Source organism: Perognathus longimembris, chromosome 7 (assembly GCF_023159225.1).
Source record: "Perognathus longimembris pacificus isolate PPM17 chromosome 7, ASM2315922v1, whole genome shotgun sequence".
Taxonomy (NCBI): domain Eukaryota; kingdom Metazoa; phylum Chordata; class Mammalia; order Rodentia; family Heteromyidae; genus Perognathus; species Perognathus longimembris.
In genome coordinates, this window is record NC_063167.1 from 26,254,112 (window position 1) to 26,273,351 (window position 19,240).

The 19,240-nt window shown below is 46.0% G+C and overlaps 2 protein-coding genes across 2 annotated transcripts in view; both read left to right on the forward strand.

Annotated features, from left to right (window-relative positions):
• The window catches only part of Smap2 (small ArfGAP2), a 43,142-nt gene extending 34,805 nt beyond the window's left edge, over positions 1–8,337 (forward strand). Inside the window, exons 6-10 of the mRNA XM_048350994.1 lie at positions 678–759; positions 2,127–2,233; positions 3,247–3,412; positions 3,833–4,149; positions 6,997–8,337. Of these exons, the coding sequence (XP_048206951.1) occupies positions 678–759; positions 2,127–2,233; positions 3,247–3,412; positions 3,833–4,149; positions 6,997–7,122 (798 nt within the window). The 3' untranslated portion in view covers positions 7,123–8,337. The remainder of the gene's footprint in view (positions 1–677; positions 760–2,126; positions 2,234–3,246; positions 3,413–3,832; positions 4,150–6,996) is intronic.
• Positions 8,338–10,440: 2,103 nt separating this feature from the next.
• On the forward strand, positions 10,441–12,087 carry LOC125355659 (G-protein coupled receptor 176-like). The gene has a single exon (XM_048352103.1). It carries the CDS (start codon positions 10,441–10,443, stop codon positions 12,085–12,087), a length of 1,647 nt encoding a protein of 548 aa, XP_048208060.1.
• The last annotated feature ends 7,153 nt before the right edge of the window (positions 12,088–19,240 follow it).

Here is a 19,240-nt window from a genome sequence, read left to right on the forward strand (position 1 = left end):
ATGCGTTGTCTCTAGACATAGTTGCTAGGAATGGTGGAAAAGTAAATTAGGAATCTTTAGTTTGTTTTTACGTGTCAGTACTGGGGCTTGAACTCAGGGCCTTATATTCTCACTTACTTGGCTTTTTCTGCTCAAAGCTGGCACTTTACCATTTAAGTTACACTTCCACTTTCATCTTTTTTTGGGGGGAGGGAGTAGTGGCTGGCTAATTGAAGATAAGAATCTCTCAGATTTGGCTGTCCTGGCTAGTTTTGAATTTCAGTCCTCAAATCTTAGCCTTCCAAGCATTACAGATGTGAGACACCAAAAATTTGTTGGAAATTTGTTGGCTGTTGACTCTTATATAATCAGATACCTACTTTTATACTTGATTTTCCCGGGACCAAAAATTGTTGTTTCTGTTGGATCCCCTGGTCAGTGGTTGTTCTGGTTTCAGGAAGAGCAGGTACCTCCTGTCCAGAAGGCTAGCCAAGTACAGACAACACCTGTTTTTCACTGCAGCTCTTGTTTAAGCACTCATAATAGCTGGCACTTCCTGAATCTTGTTTCTTTGGTAATTGTCCTTGAATAACGCCAGCCACAAGAATATCTGTGGCTTTACAGTAGAAGAGGCTGGGGGTGGGGGGCTAGCTAAAAACACCTGCTTGATTTTTTTTAATAACATTGTTTTACCTTAGCCGCAGAAAAAAGAAGATCCACAGCTACCTCGGAAAAGTTCCCCGAAATCCACAGCACCTGTCATGGATTTGTTGGGTCTTGGTAAGAATTAGACTTTTCAACTCTCATTATCTTGTACATTTGATGAATACTCAGAGACCTGTGAAGGTTGGTAGAGGTGGGATTCCAGTGTATGTCTTCTTACTGCCGTTATCCTCATGTTCTTCCTGTTATTCTTTAACATTTGAGCAGTTGTTTGGAGCCAGAGTCCCCATGTGCTATCTATGTGACCTTGTGATTTACTTAACTTATCTATATTACTTTTCCTTTTTTTTTTTTGTCAGTCCTGAGGCTTGGACTCAGGGCCTGTGCACTGGCTCCTTTTTGCTCAAGGCTAGCACTCCACCACTTGAGCCACAGCGCCACTTCTGGCTTTTTGTTTATGTCGTGCTGAGGAATCGAACCCAGGGCTTCATGCATGCTAGGCAAGCACTCTACCACTAGCCACATTTCCACCTCTGTATTACTTTTCCTAACTGTGCAGTGAGGATGATAACAGACTCTACTTCCAAGGTGTTGTTGAAAGAATTAAGTGATATAATACTGCTAAAACTCCTAGTCCTGCCAGTGCCCATGGCTCATGACTGTAGTCCTGGCTTCTCAGGAGGCCGAGATCTGAAGATTGCAGTTCAAAGCAAGTCCAGGCAGAAAAGTCCCTGTGAGACTCTTAACTCCAGTTAACCATCCAAAACCTGGAAGTGGCACTGTGGCTCAAAGTGGTAGAGCGCTAACCTTGAGCAAAAGAGGTCAGGCCTAGGCCCTGGGTTCAAGCCCCACGACGGACAATAAAATAAAAATTCTAGTCCTATTTCTGGCTCATTGAGCACTCAATAAACATTAGCATTTTCACTAGAAAGTACTTCTAGGCCTTTTGCCTCTCTCCTGTACTCTATTTTTATGTCCTTATCCCTTAATTTTCCATGTGTGATCAGTTCTGAAATGACCTGTTACCTTATGGTCATTTTCTCTTTCAAATCTTGTTTGCCACTTGCAGGATGCAAGCCTGTTTTCTACCCCACTCAGCACTGGTGGCTGCACTTTAGTCCATTGTTGCTGGTTTAAGTTATTGGCTATTTAACTGTATTATTTTTGTACCTTTCATTATTCTCTGAAAATGAATTCCAAACAGGGAGCCAGCCCTGTCTCAGCTGTGGTGCTGAGCCTTTTGGTTTGGATTTCTTCTGTCCTGTGCCTACCAGCAAAGGCTATCAGCTACCCCAGAGCTCCTTTGGGAATGCGGGTGAGACTTCTTTTGAGAAGTCCCATCCAAGCTATGTGAGTCCAGAAGACTAGATTTCTAGGCTTCCAATGGAGCAGTAGACCTTGTCTGTCCACTTTGTTGTTTAGAATAGAAGAAAGGTGTGGTCTTACTAAGCAATGCTGCATTTTAACTTCATCTCTATTTCTAGATGCTCCTGTGGCCTGCTCCATTACAAATAGTAAGACCAGCAATACCTTAGAGAAGGATTTAGATCTTTTGGCCTCCGTTTCATCCCCTTCTTCAGTTTCCAGAAAGGTGAGTCTTCTGTGCTTTTTAGGATTAAAGAACATTCTAGAAAGCATGATCACTTCATCACAAAACTGAGTTGTGCTTTTTTTTGTGGAACTGGACTTGGATTTCCTTGATTCTTCTCTTAATGCTGTTTCATCTCAGTCACATCTTACTATTATTATTTTATACCATTTCATCTCCTGTCCCCCAAAGTGTGGCTCTTTGAATGGACTTAAATGGAAGTCATCGTATTATAAAGGCTGATACTTTGGGTCAGCTTTTCAGTGTGAGCTCTTGCCAAGGTACTGACAGCATGAAAGACTTGAACTGTCATGGTTATCAAGTATGTGATGCCTGCAGTATTGCAGCAGCATGCCAGGTATCTCTTTTTTTTTGTTGTTTGTTTGTTTGTTTGTTTGGCCAGTCCTGGGCCTTGGACTCAGGGCCTGAGCACTGTCCCTGGCTTCCTTTTGCTCAAGGCTAACACTCTGCCACTTGAGCCACAGCGCCACTTCTGGCTGTTTTCTGTATATGTGGTGCTGGGGCCTCGAACCCAGGGCCTTATGTATACGAGGCAAGCTCTCTTGCCACTAGGCCATATCCCCAGCCCGCCAGGTATCTCTTGTATAGCTTTTTGTATATTTTACTAATGACGTCAAATCTTCAGAACCCCACAAAGGAGATATAGTTAGATGAGGAAACATTTCAGAAAAGTTACAGGACTACCCTGTGGTCATACAATGGGTAAATGGGCACACTGGGATCTAAAATCAGTTCTCCCTGTTTTGTCATTTATGGGTAGTTTTGTTTTTTTTCCTACCAAATCATATCACTTTGCAGAAGAACATAGAATTGTACCAGAGCTTAGCTATCACATTTTGGGATATTTAATGATAAAAACGTCAGATATTGTCTTAATGTGAGTTTCCAGTTCTTATCGGAAAGGTGAGAAGCAGCAGAAGGTGAGGAGGTGATCACAGAGACCCCCCCCCCCCCATGAGGACCATTCTGATTCTTGCCTTGCCCTCTGCCTTAAGGTTGTAGGTTCCATGCCAACTGCTGGGAGCGCTGGCTCTGTTCCTGAAAACCTGAACCTGTTTCCAGAGCCAGGGAGCAAATCAGAAGAAACAGGCAAGAAACAGCTGTCTAAGGACTCCATCCTTTCACTCTATGGATCCCAGACGCCTCAGATACCTGCCCAAGGTAGAGTCCATAGTTACGAAGGTGTGCCAGGGACTCATGAGGACATGAATGCAGGTATTATTTGCTGTGACAGGGGACAGGTCTCTTGGAGCTGGGACATAATACAGCAGACAAGCCTGCACATGACATTAGTGTTGGAAGTTAAGGTACTAGAAGATAGATATTAATGTACCTCAGGACCATATACCTGTGGCCTGGAATCACACCTCTGTGAAGTCCCATTTGAAGTCTAAATGTGGCCTCTGAAAACAAATGGTGGGTCATTGTTCCACCGGTAAACCATAGCAAGTTTTGTAGAGAATCTGTCTAAATGCTTTGCTGTGTAAAGCAGTATTCTGAGCTGAGTAGTCTTGGAAATGTCTAACTAGAAAGGAGTGGTCCGTAAGTCCAGGCTAACATTGTATCCTCTCCTCCTGGCAGCAATGTTCATGGCTCCTGCTCAGATGGCGTATCCCACAGCCTACCCCAACTTCCCTGGGGTTACACCGCCCAACAGCATCATGGGCAGCATGATGCCCCCACCAGTGGGAATGGTGGCTCAGCCAGGAGCTTCTGGAATGGTTGCCCCCATGGCCATGCCTGGGGGCTATATGGGTGGCATGCAGGCGTCAGTGATGGGTGTGCCCAATGGGATGATGACCACCCAGCAAGCTGGCTACATGGCAGGCATGGCAGCCATGCCCCAGACAATGTACGGGGTTCAGCCAGCTCAGCAGCTGCAGTGGAACCTTACTCAGGTAAGTTACCCCATTTTCCCTGCAACAAAACTTCTGAGCCTTCATTAGAGTCCTACCCTCTGCCACTGCCTTATCCCTTGAACCCTTTCCATGAAAGGGTGCCAGAGACATTTCTAGGTTTGCCTTTTTTTCTAAAGGCCTGTTTGAAACCAGACACCGAGGAGTTCTGAATCCCATAGGAAAAGAGTAACTGCCAAAATATGAATCTTTCCCTCAAACAGAGGAGAGACACCTTTACAGAAAAAATTAAGAAATACAAGTAAAACCACCCATAAACAAACCAAAGCTACACTACCACAAGCTCCTAATGGCATGGTCTCAGGCACAGAAATACCCAGCTCCAACAGAGCCACACCACAGACAAGACTGCAAAAAGAGAAGTAGCGGGGACTTAGAGGTGAGATAAAGTCACTCAGTAAAGAGAAAGCCCTGTCCTGACAGAGACCTACTGGGAGGAGGCAACCCCGTGACCTGTGGTTTACCTCAGGGGTAGGGCTTGAAGGCTGGGCATGATGTGAATCCTAGTCCTTGGGAAGCCAAGGCAGGAAGATCATGAGTGTGAGACTAGGCTAGGCTACACTGTGATTCTTTGTCTTTAAAACAAAAAGTAAATCAAGAAGGGATTTGAAATAAATCCATAGGACTATAGGTGGCATCCCTGGAAAGCCACAGCTTATGAGAGAGATGAGTGTGACTCTGGAGGAGGAGGAATTCTTTGGAGACCCGGAAATGAAAGAAAAGAAACAAATGAGAAGTGAAAAGGAGAATCACAGAATTAAGAGGATAGACCAGCCTCCTTTTTTCCAGAAGGAGGATCCTCTAACAGAAAAGGAAATCAAGTAACCCTCCCAGACTCTCACGCACATCTGCATTACTGCTGATTGCGAGAAACATGGTTCCACAAGATAAGCAGAATGTGGTAGATGACATTTACATAAACCTATGAGGAGGAAACAAAATCAAATATTTCTCCTGGTGCCAGATGCTGGTGGCTCAGCCTATAATCTTAGCTATTCAGGAGGCTGAGATCTGAGGATTGTGGTTTGAAGCCAGCCTGGGAAGGAAAGTCCATGAGACTCTCATCTCCAATAAACTACTCAGAAAAGGCTAGAAGTGGCACTGTGGCTTGAGTGATAAAGCACTAGCCTTGAGTAGAAGAAGCTCAGGGACAGTGCCCAGGCCCTGAGTTCAAGTCCCAGGACTGGAACATTTTTTTTTCAAAGTCATGAAGCACAAGAACACCAAGCCTGAATTAATTGTCTTGAAATAAACATTGCAGTTAAGACAAAACAGTTTGCTGCTAAATATGGTGGCACACAAAACTGAAATTTCCTAATTATAAGAGTAATTTTTGTAGTGATATTGGGGATTGAAACCAGAGTTTTACATATGCTGGACATGTACTCTGCCCCTGAACTCCACCCCTGGCTCCTAAATCATTTTTAAACATTTTTTATTGTTATTACTAAGGTGATGTAAAAAGGGGTTACTGTTTCATAAGTCAGGTAATGAGTACTTTTCTTTTGGGACAGTGTCACGCCTTCCTTCACACTCTCCCAGTTTTACCCTCCCTTCCCTGCCTACAAATTGTATAGTTCATTTTCAACATATAATCTACTGAGTACCACTGCTGCATAATAGAATACATAGACTACAAAATGTAGCTAATATAACCAACACATTAAAAATATAATATGAAGTTGAGACCCAGTGTATCAGTCATATCAGCAAGTATGCAGATGGGCCCATAACTCATCGCTTAGTTATTAGATTTTAGAAAGTATACTGAAACAGTTATTCACAGTAAAATCAAAGGGATGGGGAAAGGAAAGTCATAGTAGTGATTAGCGTATACACAAGCTGTCTACCTCTAACTGTGTTTCTACTTCCTTTTTCCTGTGGCCTGGCATTCCTAAGTAGTATTGCTCTTTGAAGGTTTAGTAGAGGTGAAATTGTATGGCACCAACTGCTTGCTCATGCAGTAATTCTTTGATGATAGCTTTCTTTGTTTCTTTGATGGAAGTCAGCTTTTAGAAAACTGTATTTCCCACCAGGCACTGGTGGGAACACCAGGCACAGCTCACGCCTGTAATCCCATCTACTCAGGAGGCTGAGATCTGAGGATCCTGGTTCAAAGCCTGCCCAGGCAGGAAAGTCTGAGAGACTCTTATCTCCAATTAACCACCAGAAAACCAGAAGTGGCACTATGGATCAAGTAGTAGAGTGCTATCCCTGAGCTGAAGAGCTCAGGGACAGTGCCCAGGTCCAGAGTTCAAGCCCAATGAAAGAAAGAAAAGAAAGGGGAGAGAGGGAGAGAGAGAGAGAGAGAGAGAGAGAGAGAGAGAGAGAGAGAGAGAGAGAGAGAGAGATCTGCATTTCCCTAGATTATCTGTTACACTAAGATTGTAAAATTTCTTTATTAAAAAGTAGCCCATACTCCAAATCTCGTTTCCCCTTCCTGCCTTTGTTCATGTGGAACAATCCTGTTTCTTATTTTCTCCCACTGCAATCAATCAAGCAAGCCAGCCCACATGCAGACACTCTCTGCTGGAGCTGAGGCAAGTACACAGCAGCTGGGCTTGGCCTTGCACTCTCAGGGTTGGCTGAGGACTGCTAAATTTCTGCCTACTACAGCCTGGATTCCTTCTTTCTTTCCCTGACATTCGTCTTTGGCAAGATTGGCCTCCTGAAGAGTCCTTTGAAAAGATGCCAGGGCATGTATGTGCCCTCTGTCTCCCTTTGTCTCATCCTCCCATCTCTGCAGACTGAAATACTGCTGCCCTGTTTTGGGAACTGATTGGCTGAATGCTCCCAGCCTGCTCTGAAAGTCTCTTCTTTCCTTTTCAGATGACCCAGCAGATGGCTGGGATGAACTTCTATGGAGCCAACGGCATGATGAACTATGGACAGTCAATGAATGGTGGAAATGGACAGGCAGCAAATCAGACTCTCAGTCCTCAGATGTGGAAATAAAAGCAAAACACCTGTACAGCTGGCATTCTCCTCAGCTCGCTCTGCTCCTTTCTCTTCCTCTCTCTTCCCATCCCCTTTCCCACCTCTCTCTGTTTGGTTTAGAAATCGCTCAGTAAGTCATTTGGGGGTTTGGCATCCTGCCCAACCCAGCCACTTCCCAAACATGCAGGCCTCTCTGCTGCTTTATGTGTTCATGTCCCCTGGCCGTCCCCATATCTTCCCTCGCCACAGCCCCTGCCCTCTTCTGGCACCAGCACCTTAGAAATGGTCAGCCGAAAGCACTTGAACTGCAGGAAAAATGGGCACACTTTCAGTTCTTTTCCTCAAGATTGAGCCCCCTTGAAAATCCTCAGAAAGGTTTGTGGTGTTGTGTGTGAGGGAAAGGAAGGGTGTGGAGGTCCTTCTGCTGTTTCTAAGTGCTGGAAGTTTTGGTTGAAGAGGGAGGCACTGTGTTGCCAAGCTCGGGAATGAAGACAGTACTGCAATCACATACTCCTTGGGCCTTGGATCTGGTTGACCCTGGCCCTGGGGTGAGGCAAGCCCCTTCCTGTGAGGATGAGCAAAAATCTGACTTCACTTCATCCTGAGTGCTTCCTGGATCTGGGGCTTCAGGATGCTCTGCTTCCATCAGCCTTTATTAGCACCAAAGACTTCATGAAGGCCACCCCCAGACCCACACCCCTTGCCCGCCCCCTCCTGCCTTCAGCAGGATCTGGCTCATGGCTGGAGGGCCAATCCCTATGTGGGAATGCAGTGCATAACATGTGTGCTGTGTGTGTGTGTGTGTGTGTGTGTGTGTATGTGTGTGTGTCCATGTCTACTACCTGCTCTTTCCCCATCTGCTCTCAGCATTTTTTATTTTGTTTTAGGTTTATACTAGAGAGGAGTTAATTTATCAACAACCTGAAACTGTTGCCAGTTTTTCTTATAATTTTCAAAAAATTGCCGTCTCATTGACAGCTCCCTTCCTCCTTTCCCTTCCCCTGTCCTCCAGTCAGTTTCATGCCTGCGTATCCAGGTCCCCTGCTGCCCACCTTTGGCCTGGTGTATGAGGCAGAGGTCCTGGACAGCTTTCTTCTCAGCCATTGTTAACCCCACTTGAAAATTTAAACAAGACAACTTTGCTTAAAAGATTTCACATGTGGGAACCACAATGCCTGGTTGCCTTTCTCCTGTGTATGTGTAAATTCCTTAATAAATATTGCAGGGAAGGACTTTGCTCAGCTGTTACAGTGTGTTACTCTTGCAGGAGGGGGAGGGACACACATTTCCTGCCTCACTGCTATTTTAGAAATTCTGTTCTTTTTTATATCTTTTTTATTATTTGTTTATTAATAGAACACAAATTTTTTTTACAAGTTGTTGTGCAAAAAGGGTACAGTTACATAGTAGGGCAGTGTGTACATTTCTTGTGATATCTTATGTCCCGTTTTTCTATCCCTTCTCTAGGTCAGGTAGACATATAGAAATTCTGTTCTTAGTGTACCAAAGCCAGGCCTAGGCTCCAGCAGTCAGAAAGGATCCAGAGATGTAACTGGAGATGAACAGAGCTTTGTACCTATAAAGGTCTCCGAACATCAGAACCAAGAGCATCTTTTCCATCTACTGATGGAGACCCAGAGAAAGGAATCAGTTACCTAGATGTTTACTTCCTTGGCAGGATCTGCAGTGGATTCCAAAAGTCTAGACATCTAGCCTCTTGTTCTCTCCCTGTATCTGGGTGATTAAAATGAAAGTTTAAATTTCTCCCCATTAAGGGAGCAGTAGCTTTGCCTTGTAAAAGTGACCCATACCTTCTTAGGGTCAGAAGAAGTAGGAACCGAACTCCTGAACTGGTCACGGGAATTAGAGACAGAACACATGGTGTGTGTGGGGGGGAGTTATAATATAAAGGGAAAATGGTCTGTAGTCCTTTTCTTCCTCTATTTGATTCTTTGCTGTGGGCAGAAGTGATTATGGACCCTCTCCCACTTCCCCCTTCACTGTTCCCTTTGAGTACCAACTTGTGACTGCTACAGGTCTAAGCAGGAGAACAGCACAGTGACCAAGAAAATGGACTGTAGATCAGACCACCAAGATTCATAGTCCTTCATTTTGGGATGCCCAAAATACCTGGTGTGTCTGTGAAAATGGAGTGAGTAGGGCTGGGTGCTATGGTAGTGGGGCTAAAGGACAATGGAGTGACTTACAACAGCACTTCTATGATATAAGGTACATGAGACCAGCAAGGTATTCCTTAGAAAGTCTAAAATATAAAATAGCTTGAAAAATAGATTACTTGTTCTGTTACCACTTCAATACCTAGAATATAATATCCATATACTAATGGCTCTGAAAAGTCCTGTGGGAAAGACAACTCTCATGGTTTTCTAGCATTTACCAACATTTACTATAGAATCCAACTTTTCTGGAGCATCTAATATCCATGGAATACTAGTTGGAAAAGCAACCAGAAAAAATACTTCAGGAGATACAATTGTGAGGTTTGACTAATGGACAAGACATGTGATGGTGGTAGAGAAAGGAATCAAAGAAATCTGAATTTCTAGGTAACGTGAAAAGTTTTGTTTTATGTTGGTAGTCAGGCTTGAACTCAGCCTCACATTCTCACTCAGCTTTTTTTTTGCTCAAGGCTGGCACTCTTTATCACTTGAGCCATGCCTCCACTTCCATCTTCTTGCTGGTTAATTGGAGATAGAATCTCAAGTTTATTTGCCCAGGTTGGTTTTGAACATTGATTCTCAGACCTCAGCTTCCTGAGTAGCTAGGATTATAGATGTGAGCCACTGATACCAGCTGTGAAAGAATTTAAATTGTCTGTTGTATTTCTAGTTCCAGATGACTGGCTGGAAACTGGATTTAAATTTGAGGTTCAGGGAAGAGGTTATGAGCTAAGGTATGGCTCAAGTGGTAGAGCACTAGCCAGAGCAAGGAAGAGGTTAGACTGGAGAAATCAAAGTTAGCCCTTTGTAGGTATAATTTAATGCCATGGTACTGGGGAGGAGAGGATCATACAGGGTTTATTTAGCTAGGCACTGGTGGCTCACATCTGTAACGCTAGCTACTTGGGAGGCTGAGATCTGAAGGATCGTTGTTTGAAGCCAGCCTGGCCAGAAAAGTCCATGAAATTCTATCTCCAAAACAACCAAGCAGCGGCGGAGCGTTGGGGGAGCGGGCAGGCGGGCGCGCCGCGGGCTCTGACCGCGCGGCCTCCACGTGGCCGGAGCCGGCCCTCCCCCTCGCCCCCCCCCCCCCCCCGCGTCGGGGGCACGGCCGGGCGTCGCCCCCCTCCCCGCCCCCGGGCCGGCGGGCAGGGCCATGCGTGAGGACCCCGCGGGCCGTCGAGGCGGGGCTCGGCTGGGCTCCCGGGCGTCTCTCCGCGCCCCGGGGCCGGCCGGCGCGGCTCCGCCCGAGGAGCCCGGTAGCACGGGGTGTGTGTGGGGGGCGGCCCCCAAGTCACCATGGGGCACAACGGGAGCTGGGTCCCCCGGAACGCCAGCGAGCCCCGCCGCCCGTGGGGAGCCGGGCGAGGCGCAGCTCTACCGCCAGTTCACCACCACCGTGCAGGTCGTCATCTTCGTGGGCTCGCTGCTCGGAAACTTCATGGTGTTATGGTCGACATGCCGCACAACTGTGTTCAAATCTGTCACCAATAGGTTCATTAAAAACCTGGCCTGCTCGGGAATCTGTGCCAGCCTGTTCTGCGTGCCCTTTGACATTGTCCTCAGCACCAGCCCTCACTGCTGCTGGTGGATCCACACCATACACTTCTGCAAGGTCGTCAAATTTTTGCACAAAGTCTTCTGTTCTCTGACTATCCTGAGCTTCCCTGCCATTGCCTTGGACAGGTATTACTCAGTCCTCTACCCTCTGGAGAGAAAAATATCTGATGCCCCATCCCGGGAACTGGTGATGTACATCTGGGCCCATGCCGTGGTGGCCAGCGTCCCTGAGTTTGCAGTCACCAATGTCGCCGACATCTACGCCATGTCCACCTGTGCAGAATTCTGGAGCAATTCCTTGGGTCACCTGGTGTACATGCTGATCTATAACATCACCACGGTCATCGTGCCTGTCGCTGTGGTCCTCCTCATCCTCATCCGCCAGGCGCTGAGCGCCAGCCAGAAGAAGAAGGTGGTCATAGCAGCCCTGCGCACCCCGCAGAGCACCATCTCTATCCCCTATGCCTCCCAGCGGGAGGCCGAGCTGCATGCCACGCTGCTGTCCATGGTCCTGGTGTTCAGCCTGTGCAGCGTGCCCTATGCCATCCTGGTCGTGTACCAGACCGTGCTCAACGAGCCCCACGCGTCCGTCTTCTTGCTGCTCACGGCCATCTGGCTGCCCAAAGTCTCTCTGCTGGCCAACCCCGTGCTCTTTCTCACTGTGAACAGGTCCGTCCGCAAGTGCTTGGTGGGGACCCTGGTGCAGCTGCATGGCCGCTCCAGCCGCCGGAACGCGGTGAGCGCCGGGGCCGGGGCGCCCGAGGCCAGCCTGGAGCCCAGCCTGCGCTCGGGCAGCCAGCTCCTCGAGATGTTCCACATCGGCCAGCAGCAGATCTTTAAGCCCGCAGACGACGAGGAGAGTGAAGCCAAGTTCCTCGGCCCAGGAGACTGCCGGGCCAAGGAGGTGCCTAGCTCCTGCCCGGAGGGAGAATCGGAGCCACCGTGTACACCCCTGGTGCCACCACCCCTGGGCTCGGTGGACTCCATATCTCAGGTGGCCTCCGCCACCCCTGCGGAGCCTGAGACCTTTCCAGACAAGCATTCACTTCAGTTTGGCTTTGGGCCTTTTGAGTTGCACCCACAGTGGCTCTCAGAGACCCGAAACAGTGAGAAGAGGCTGCTTCCCCCCTTGGGCAACACGCCCGAAGAGCTGATCCAGAACAAGATGCCCAAGGTTGGCAGGGTGGAGCGGAAGATGAGCAGACACAACAAAGTGAGCGTTTTCCCAAAGGTGGACTCCTGAGCCCTCTATGCTGGCGTGGGAGCGGTGCGGTCTCCCACGGCAACCGCAGCATGGTCCAAGGCTTCCGAATGGAAGGGGAAGCTGTGTCAAACCCGAGCCCCTCTTGACTGAGGGTGTGTATGCACATATCACGGTCACATCCATGCTCCTCGTGGGGTGTGACCTGGGCCTTTGGAACACGTCCTGGGGGGCGGGGGGTACTTTCTTGTGCATTTGAGGGGATTCCTCATTTCCCTGGGCTCAGCAGAGAACACACAGGCAGAAGAGGGTCTGAGAGCTCAAAGGGAGCAGGACACCCTTAAAGTCCCTAGATAGTTACAGTGTGCAATGGCTACAAATAAGACACCTACTGGGGTCACATAAATATCGTAGCTAGGAAGTACTGGCCCGTGGAGAGGAGGGGGTAAGTGCACTCCTCATGGCTTCCCGAGGAGCACCATTGCTGGCTCACTCCTTCCCCACACCTCTCTTCCCTTTCTCTAGGATGTAACTAAGGGTCAACTCTCCAGCCCTGTCCACGTGCTGGACAGGGCTGAGGGGCTGAGGCTGAGGGAGACCTTTCTCCTTGCTTATCTTGACCCTCTACGTCACCATTTCCCCTTCCCAGCCCAGTGCCAGTGCCAGTCAGTGTTGGCTGGAAAACACTGCACTGTTTTCCCAGTAAATGAATGAGAGGCTTGGGAGTGGAGCAGGCTAAGAATTGCCCATGACCCCTAGGCTTTTCTTTCACACATGGTTCTCCATGAAAAGTGCTAAGTGACAGTCATAAAGTACAAAGCATAATGTAAAACATATTGGAAAATTTCCTAGGAACACTTTTGGAACTCAAGGTAGCTAAAAAAAAAAAAAAAAGCAATGTTAGGACAGAATAAGCTGGGTCCTTTGGAAATATCAAGTTAAAAATATTTGATAAGAAAAGATAATTCCAAGCCAGGTGCCAGTAGCTCACACCTGTAGCTACTCAAGATGTTGAGACCTAAGGATTGCAGTTCAAAGCTAGCCTGGGCAGGAAAGTCCTTGAGACTCAAAATTTCTAATTAACCATCAGAAAACAGGAAGTGGAATTGTGGCTTAAAATGATAGAGCGTTAACCCTGAGTGAAAAAGCTCGAGAACGGTGCCTACAACCTGAGTTCAAGCTCCATGACTGACAAAAACAAAAAGAAAACAAAAATATGATTTTTAGTTGGGTGCCAATGGCTCATGCCTGTAATCCTCGCGACTCAGATGGCTGAGATCTAACTATTGCAGTTCAAAGCCAAGCCAAAGCAGGAAATTTGGTGAGACTCTCATCTCCAGTAAACGACTCAGAAAAAAGCTGGAGTGGCACCCTAGTTCAAGTGGTAGAGTGCTGGCTTTGAGCACAAAGAGGCTCAGGGACAGTACTCAGGTCTTGAGGTCAAGCCCAGGAACTGGCAAAAAATGATTCTAGGTATGGAGGCATGGCTCAGCGGTAGAGTGCCTGCCTTGCAAACATGAGGCCCTGAATTCAAATCCCAGTTCTGCTCAGTTAAATACAAAACAGAACCAAGATTCTTCCCCCAAAGACTTAGAAAAGCCTGGCAAAGATGACTGCTGGTCTTATTTTCATTGTGTTATATGACTGTTGTTCCCACAGACAAATGAACCAAACAGGAGAAATTACCATTATAAAATGCCAATGGCACACCTAGCCCAGGTGAGCAGCTACTTCTTCCTTCGCAGTGCTTCAGTAGGAGCCACAGTGGGTGGAAGAGGGAGAGAGGGGGCAGGATCTTTGGCTGCTTGGCGTGGGGCGGGTTGGGGGGATGGCTCTCACAGTTTGCTTTGTGAATGAGTGACTTACCAGGCTAAATTCAAACCCACCCCTTCATTTCAGGAGGGCAGATCAAGGGTCAGCCCTCCCTACTCTCCTTCCTGGAGTGTGTTGTTCTGTCCCTGTGAGTGGCACGTGGTAGCTGCCTCAGCAAGTTTGGAGGGAAGAAGGTGGGCATCCTCAATGGCAAACTTCCTAACAGTCCCACTTTGCTGGCCATCGACCCTTGGAAGGAGGCTCAGCCACGGGAAGTGTTTCCTCTTCCTTTCTTCCCTTGAGTGTGGTGTCTTGTGACTCTGGCCTCTGCCTGGGGAGGGAGTGCCTCTTCCTGTGTGTTACCTTGTAGTGTTGTGTGCTCACAGCAGAATCGGGACTGGCCCCTCTCCCGAGACCCACCCCCTCCCGGCCCTGTGCACATGCCATCTGTGACGCCTGGCTCCGCTGCTGTGTGCTGCGACCTTTCCAGCTTGTCTCACAGCCTTTGTAGTTGTTATAGCCTTTACCAGGGGAGCAGAGAAGCTGTCAGAAAAGTCTGTCCATTTTAGAAGAATCTGTCAACTGTAGCCTTTTTGTGTTGTCCGAAAATGTATATGTACAGCTTAATAAATTCTGATAAAGCAGAATTTGGATGGATATATTTCTTATGTATGTTCCAAGATGGTTTAATTCTAACAAGATGTTGCCAGGTATATTTTTCTATTATGAAGAATGTTTTAATAAAAATTAAAAAGCAGTTTATGAACAACAACAACAAAAAACAACCAATCAGAAGCTGGGCTGGAGATGTGGCTCAAATGGTCTAGTACCAGTTGTGAGCAAGGAAGCCATTCAAGGAAGAATACAAGGGCCTGAATTCAAGCCCTGATACCTGCAAAAAGGAAACCGTGCATGAATTTCAAAACTAGACTTGAATTTAAAACACTGGATTATGAAAGTGTAAAAAGAAAAATAATCAGTTGTCTTCTTTCCCCTAAGAGAAGGATAAGAATTTTTTTGAGTAACATGTTTGTAACAAACAAATATATATGAGATATAAATATATACATATATAACATAAATGAAATAAATACTTCAAATATTAAGACTGTCAGATTGGACTTTCAGTCTATTCCTCTGGCATTTGAGACTTTCCTTCTAAGATGACTTTCCTTTACCTGCAGTCCCATTTGTCCTCTGAAAGTTCCTTTAGCAAAGGTCTCTGTGTCTTGCCTGAACATAAAAGAAAATGTTTAAAGGAATAGAACAGGGCTGGGAATATGGCCTAGTGGCAAGAGTGCTTGCCTCCTATACATGAAGCCCTGGGTTCGATTCCCCAGCACCACATTTATAGAAAATGGCCAGAAGTGGCGCTGTGGCTCAATTGGTAGAGTGCTAGCCTTGCAAAAAGAAGCCAGGGATAGTGCTCAGGCCCTGAGTACAAGGCCTAGGACTGGCCAAAATAAATAAATAAAAATAAAGGAATAGAACAAGCAAGATTAGGCAAATATTAACCTTATGACTTGAAGACAGAGCACTATTAGAATTGATAATTAAAGACTCAATAATTAAAGATTCCATGTACAAGGAAAATATAACCATTCTAAACCAGTAGGTATTTTTAAAGACTAAATAAGCCAGGCACCAGTGGCTGACACCTGTAATCCTAGCTACTCTGGAGGCTGAGATCTGAGGATTGTAGTTCAAAGGCAGCCCAGGCAGGAGAGTCTGAGAGACTCTTATCTCCAATTAACCACCAGAAAACCAGAAGTGGTGTTGGGGCTCAAGTGGTAGAGCATTAACCTTGAGCTAGAGAGCTCAGCGACAGCGCCCAGGCCCAGAGTTCAAGCCCCATGACCAATAAATAAATAAAGCAAGGTGGCTCAAAAAATCCTAGCTAATCAGAAGACTCTTCTTCAATTAACTAACAAAAAATTGAGGTTCAAGTGGTAGGTCTTGAATGAACAAGCTAAGAGACAATGCCTAGACCCTGAGTTCAAGACCTAGTACCAACACATACACACACACACACACACACACACACACACACACACACATTATTAAAGACCAGTAGCTCATACAAGAAAAAAAGACCATAAACATGACACATCTGGAAAGAGAAGCATATGCAATTTAGGTTTCATTAAGCATTTAGGGAATTAATCTGTAATATTTGTGAAAACAATTCAAATAACATATTCAACCTACTGAACACATGAGAATTCACACTGGAGAGAACCCTTCAGATGTAAGGAATGTGGAAAAGCATTTAGCCAAAGTTTATCACTCACTCCACATTAAAGAATCCACATGGCAAAATAAAAGAGAGTAAGGAAAGTGGGAAAATCATCAGACATTTTTCCTTGTTTAGTCAACATGTCAACAGAATTCACACAGGGGTGAAGATACATGAGTGTAGAGTCTGTGAGAAAGCCTCTAGGCAGATCATTGGGCTATCCAGCCTCTGAGAACTCATGCTAGAGGAAAGCCTTTCATATGCAAAGATGGTGGGAAAGTGCTTTCCAGATTAGATGCGGCATGGGATTATTCTTACTGGTGTGAAACATTGTAATGTATTCAGTAAAACCCTCAGCCATACTACCTGTCTAACTCAATACCAGAGAACTCATACTGGAAAAAGACAATGTAGGTGTAAAGAATGTGGGAAAACCTTTAATTAGGGATACACCTATCTAACCATCAGAGATTCTATACTGGAGTGAAAGCTTGTGAGTGCAGCCATGGTGGGAAAGCCTTTATGCATGATTCATCCTTTACTAAACTTCAGAGAATTCATACTGGAGGGAAAAAATGTGATTGTGATGAGTGTGGGAAAGCCTCCAGATGTAATTCATATCTTCAGCAATATGTGAAATATATTCAAGAAATTATATTGAAGCAAAAGTATTTAAGTCATTTGCTCCCTAACATAGATTTCAAGAATAATTTTTGTTGTGATTTTGAGGCAGGATTTTACTGTGTAGTCTTGACAGATGTTGGACTCACTATGTAGCTTAGACTGTCCTCAAGCTCCTGATATTCCTGCTTCAGTCTTCCGAGTGCTGGGATTACAAGCATATAAACTCAGTTTAAGAACCAATAATTCCATAGGTGCTAGTGGCTCATGCCTGTAATCCTAGCTACTCAGGGGGCCAAGACCTAAGGATTGATGTTCAAAGCTGGCCAAGGCTGGGAAGTCCAGTAGACTTTTATCAATTATCCACCAAAATGACAGAAGTGGAGCAGTGACTCAAGTGGTAGAGTGCTAGCCTGGAGCACAAAAGCTCAGGGATAGTGCCCAGATCCTAAGTTCAGGCTCCAGGATCAGTGTGTGTACACGTGTGCGCGCAAATGAGCCAAATATTTTTCTTCAGCTAGGGTCTCACTTTGTAGCCCAGGTTGGTCCAGAACTCATAATTCTTCTGCCTCAGCCTCTCAAATGTTAGGATTTTAAGGTGTGAACTACATAGCTACCAATAACTTTATAATGATTTGATGCAATGCTGCCAGCTATTCATTTTTCTATATTAAAAACCACTACCTAGGTGCTGATGGCTCATACCTATAACACTAATTTCCTGGGATGCTGAGAATGGAAGGATTACAGTTCAAGGCCAGCTCAGGCAAAAATAAAATTGAGATACTTTCCTAATCCATAACTATGTACAATGGTGCACCCTTGTCACCCTAGTTAGGTAGGAAGTTATGACTGATAGAATTGTTTCAGGACAGCCAGGGCAGAAATGACCATGACACTCCATCTAAATGAAAGAAGCTGGGCATGGTGGTACATTCCGATCATGTCAGCTAAGACAAGAAGTCTAAAGTAGGAAGATTCCTTTTTAGATCTCTCAATGGGCAGGCAGTGAGAACCTACCTCAACAATTTCTATGTATAAACGGGCTGAAGATGTGACTCAGCAGTAGAGTAAGCACCTGCCTAGCAGGCACAATGTCCTGAGTTCTAATCACATTATCACAAACCTACTTATCAGCATGGTTTCAGAAAAACAGCATTATATTTTAAGATACAGAAATGTTATGATCACTATGAAGAAAAGGTCTATATTAAATTGTCTTTATGTGTGTATGTGTGTGTGTGTGTACGTGCACACACACACAGACACTAGATCTAGGGCCTGGGTGCTGTCCTTTAGCTTTTTTGCTCAAAGCTGGCACTCCTACTTGAGCCACAGCTCCACCTCTGGATTAATGATGGGAAATAGGTGAGATTTGTCTGTTTAGGCTGGCTTCAAATCATAATGCTCTAGATCTCAGCCTTCTGAATAGTTAGGATTATAGGTATGAGGCACCAGCATGTAGCTTGTAGTGTTTTTTGTTTTGTTTTGTTTTTGCTGGTCCTGGGGCTTGAACTCTTGGCTTGGGTGTTGTCCCTGATCTTTTGTGTTCAAGGCTAGCACTCTACCACATGAGTCAGCTCTACTTCCGACTTTTTGTGGTTAACTGAAGAGTCTCAGAGACTTTTCTACCCAGGCTGGCTTTGAACTATGATCCTCCCATCTCAGCCTCCTGAGTAGCTAGGATTACAGATGTGGGCCACTAGCATCTGGATTGTTGTAGTTTTTTTTCTTTTTTTTTCTTCTGGTCCTGAGCCATGATCTCTGGCCCTGGGTGCTGTCTCTGAGTTCCTTTTGCTCAAGGATAGCACTCTACCACTTGAGCTACAGTACCACTTCTAGCTTTTTTCTGTGATTAATTGAAGATAAGAGCCTCACAGACTTTCCTGCCTGGGCTAGCTTAGAACCATGATCCTCAGACCTCAGCCTCTTGCATAGCCAGGATTACAGATGTGAGCCACCAACTAGTGCCTGGCTTGTTGTAGTCATTTTTTTTCTTTCTTTCTTTCTTTTTTTAAAAAATACTATTTTGTTTTATTTATTTATTTTGTGCCAGTCCTGGGACTTGGTCTCAGGGCCTGAGCACTGTCCCTGGCTTCTTTTTTTGCTCAAGGCTAGCCACTCTGCCACTTGAGCCACAGCGCCACTTCTGGCCGTTTTCTGTATATGTGGTGCTGGGGAATTGAACCCAGGGCTTCATGTATAGGAGGCAAGCATTCTTGCCACTAGGCCCTATCCCCAGCCCTGTAGTCATTTTTATATCACTTATTTTTTTGCCAGTCCTGGGGCTTGAACTTGGGGCCTGAGCACTGTCTTTGGCTTCTTTTTGCTCAAGGCTAGCACTCTATCTCTTGAGCCATGGCACCACTTCTGGCTTTTTCTGTTTATGTGGTGCTAAGAAACCTAGGGCTTCATGCATGCGAGGCAAGCACTCTACCACTAAGCTACATTCCAAGCCCTCTACTTCACTTTTTTTTTTGCCAGTCCCGGGGCTTGGACTCAGGGCCTGAGCACTGTCCCTGGCTT

Bases quoted from the DNA above. Each gene is read 5' to 3' on its own strand.
- LOC125355659 (XM_048352103.1), top strand. From the start codon at position 10,441: ATGCGTGAGGACCCCGCGGGCCGTCGAGGCGGGGCTCGGCTGGGCTCC.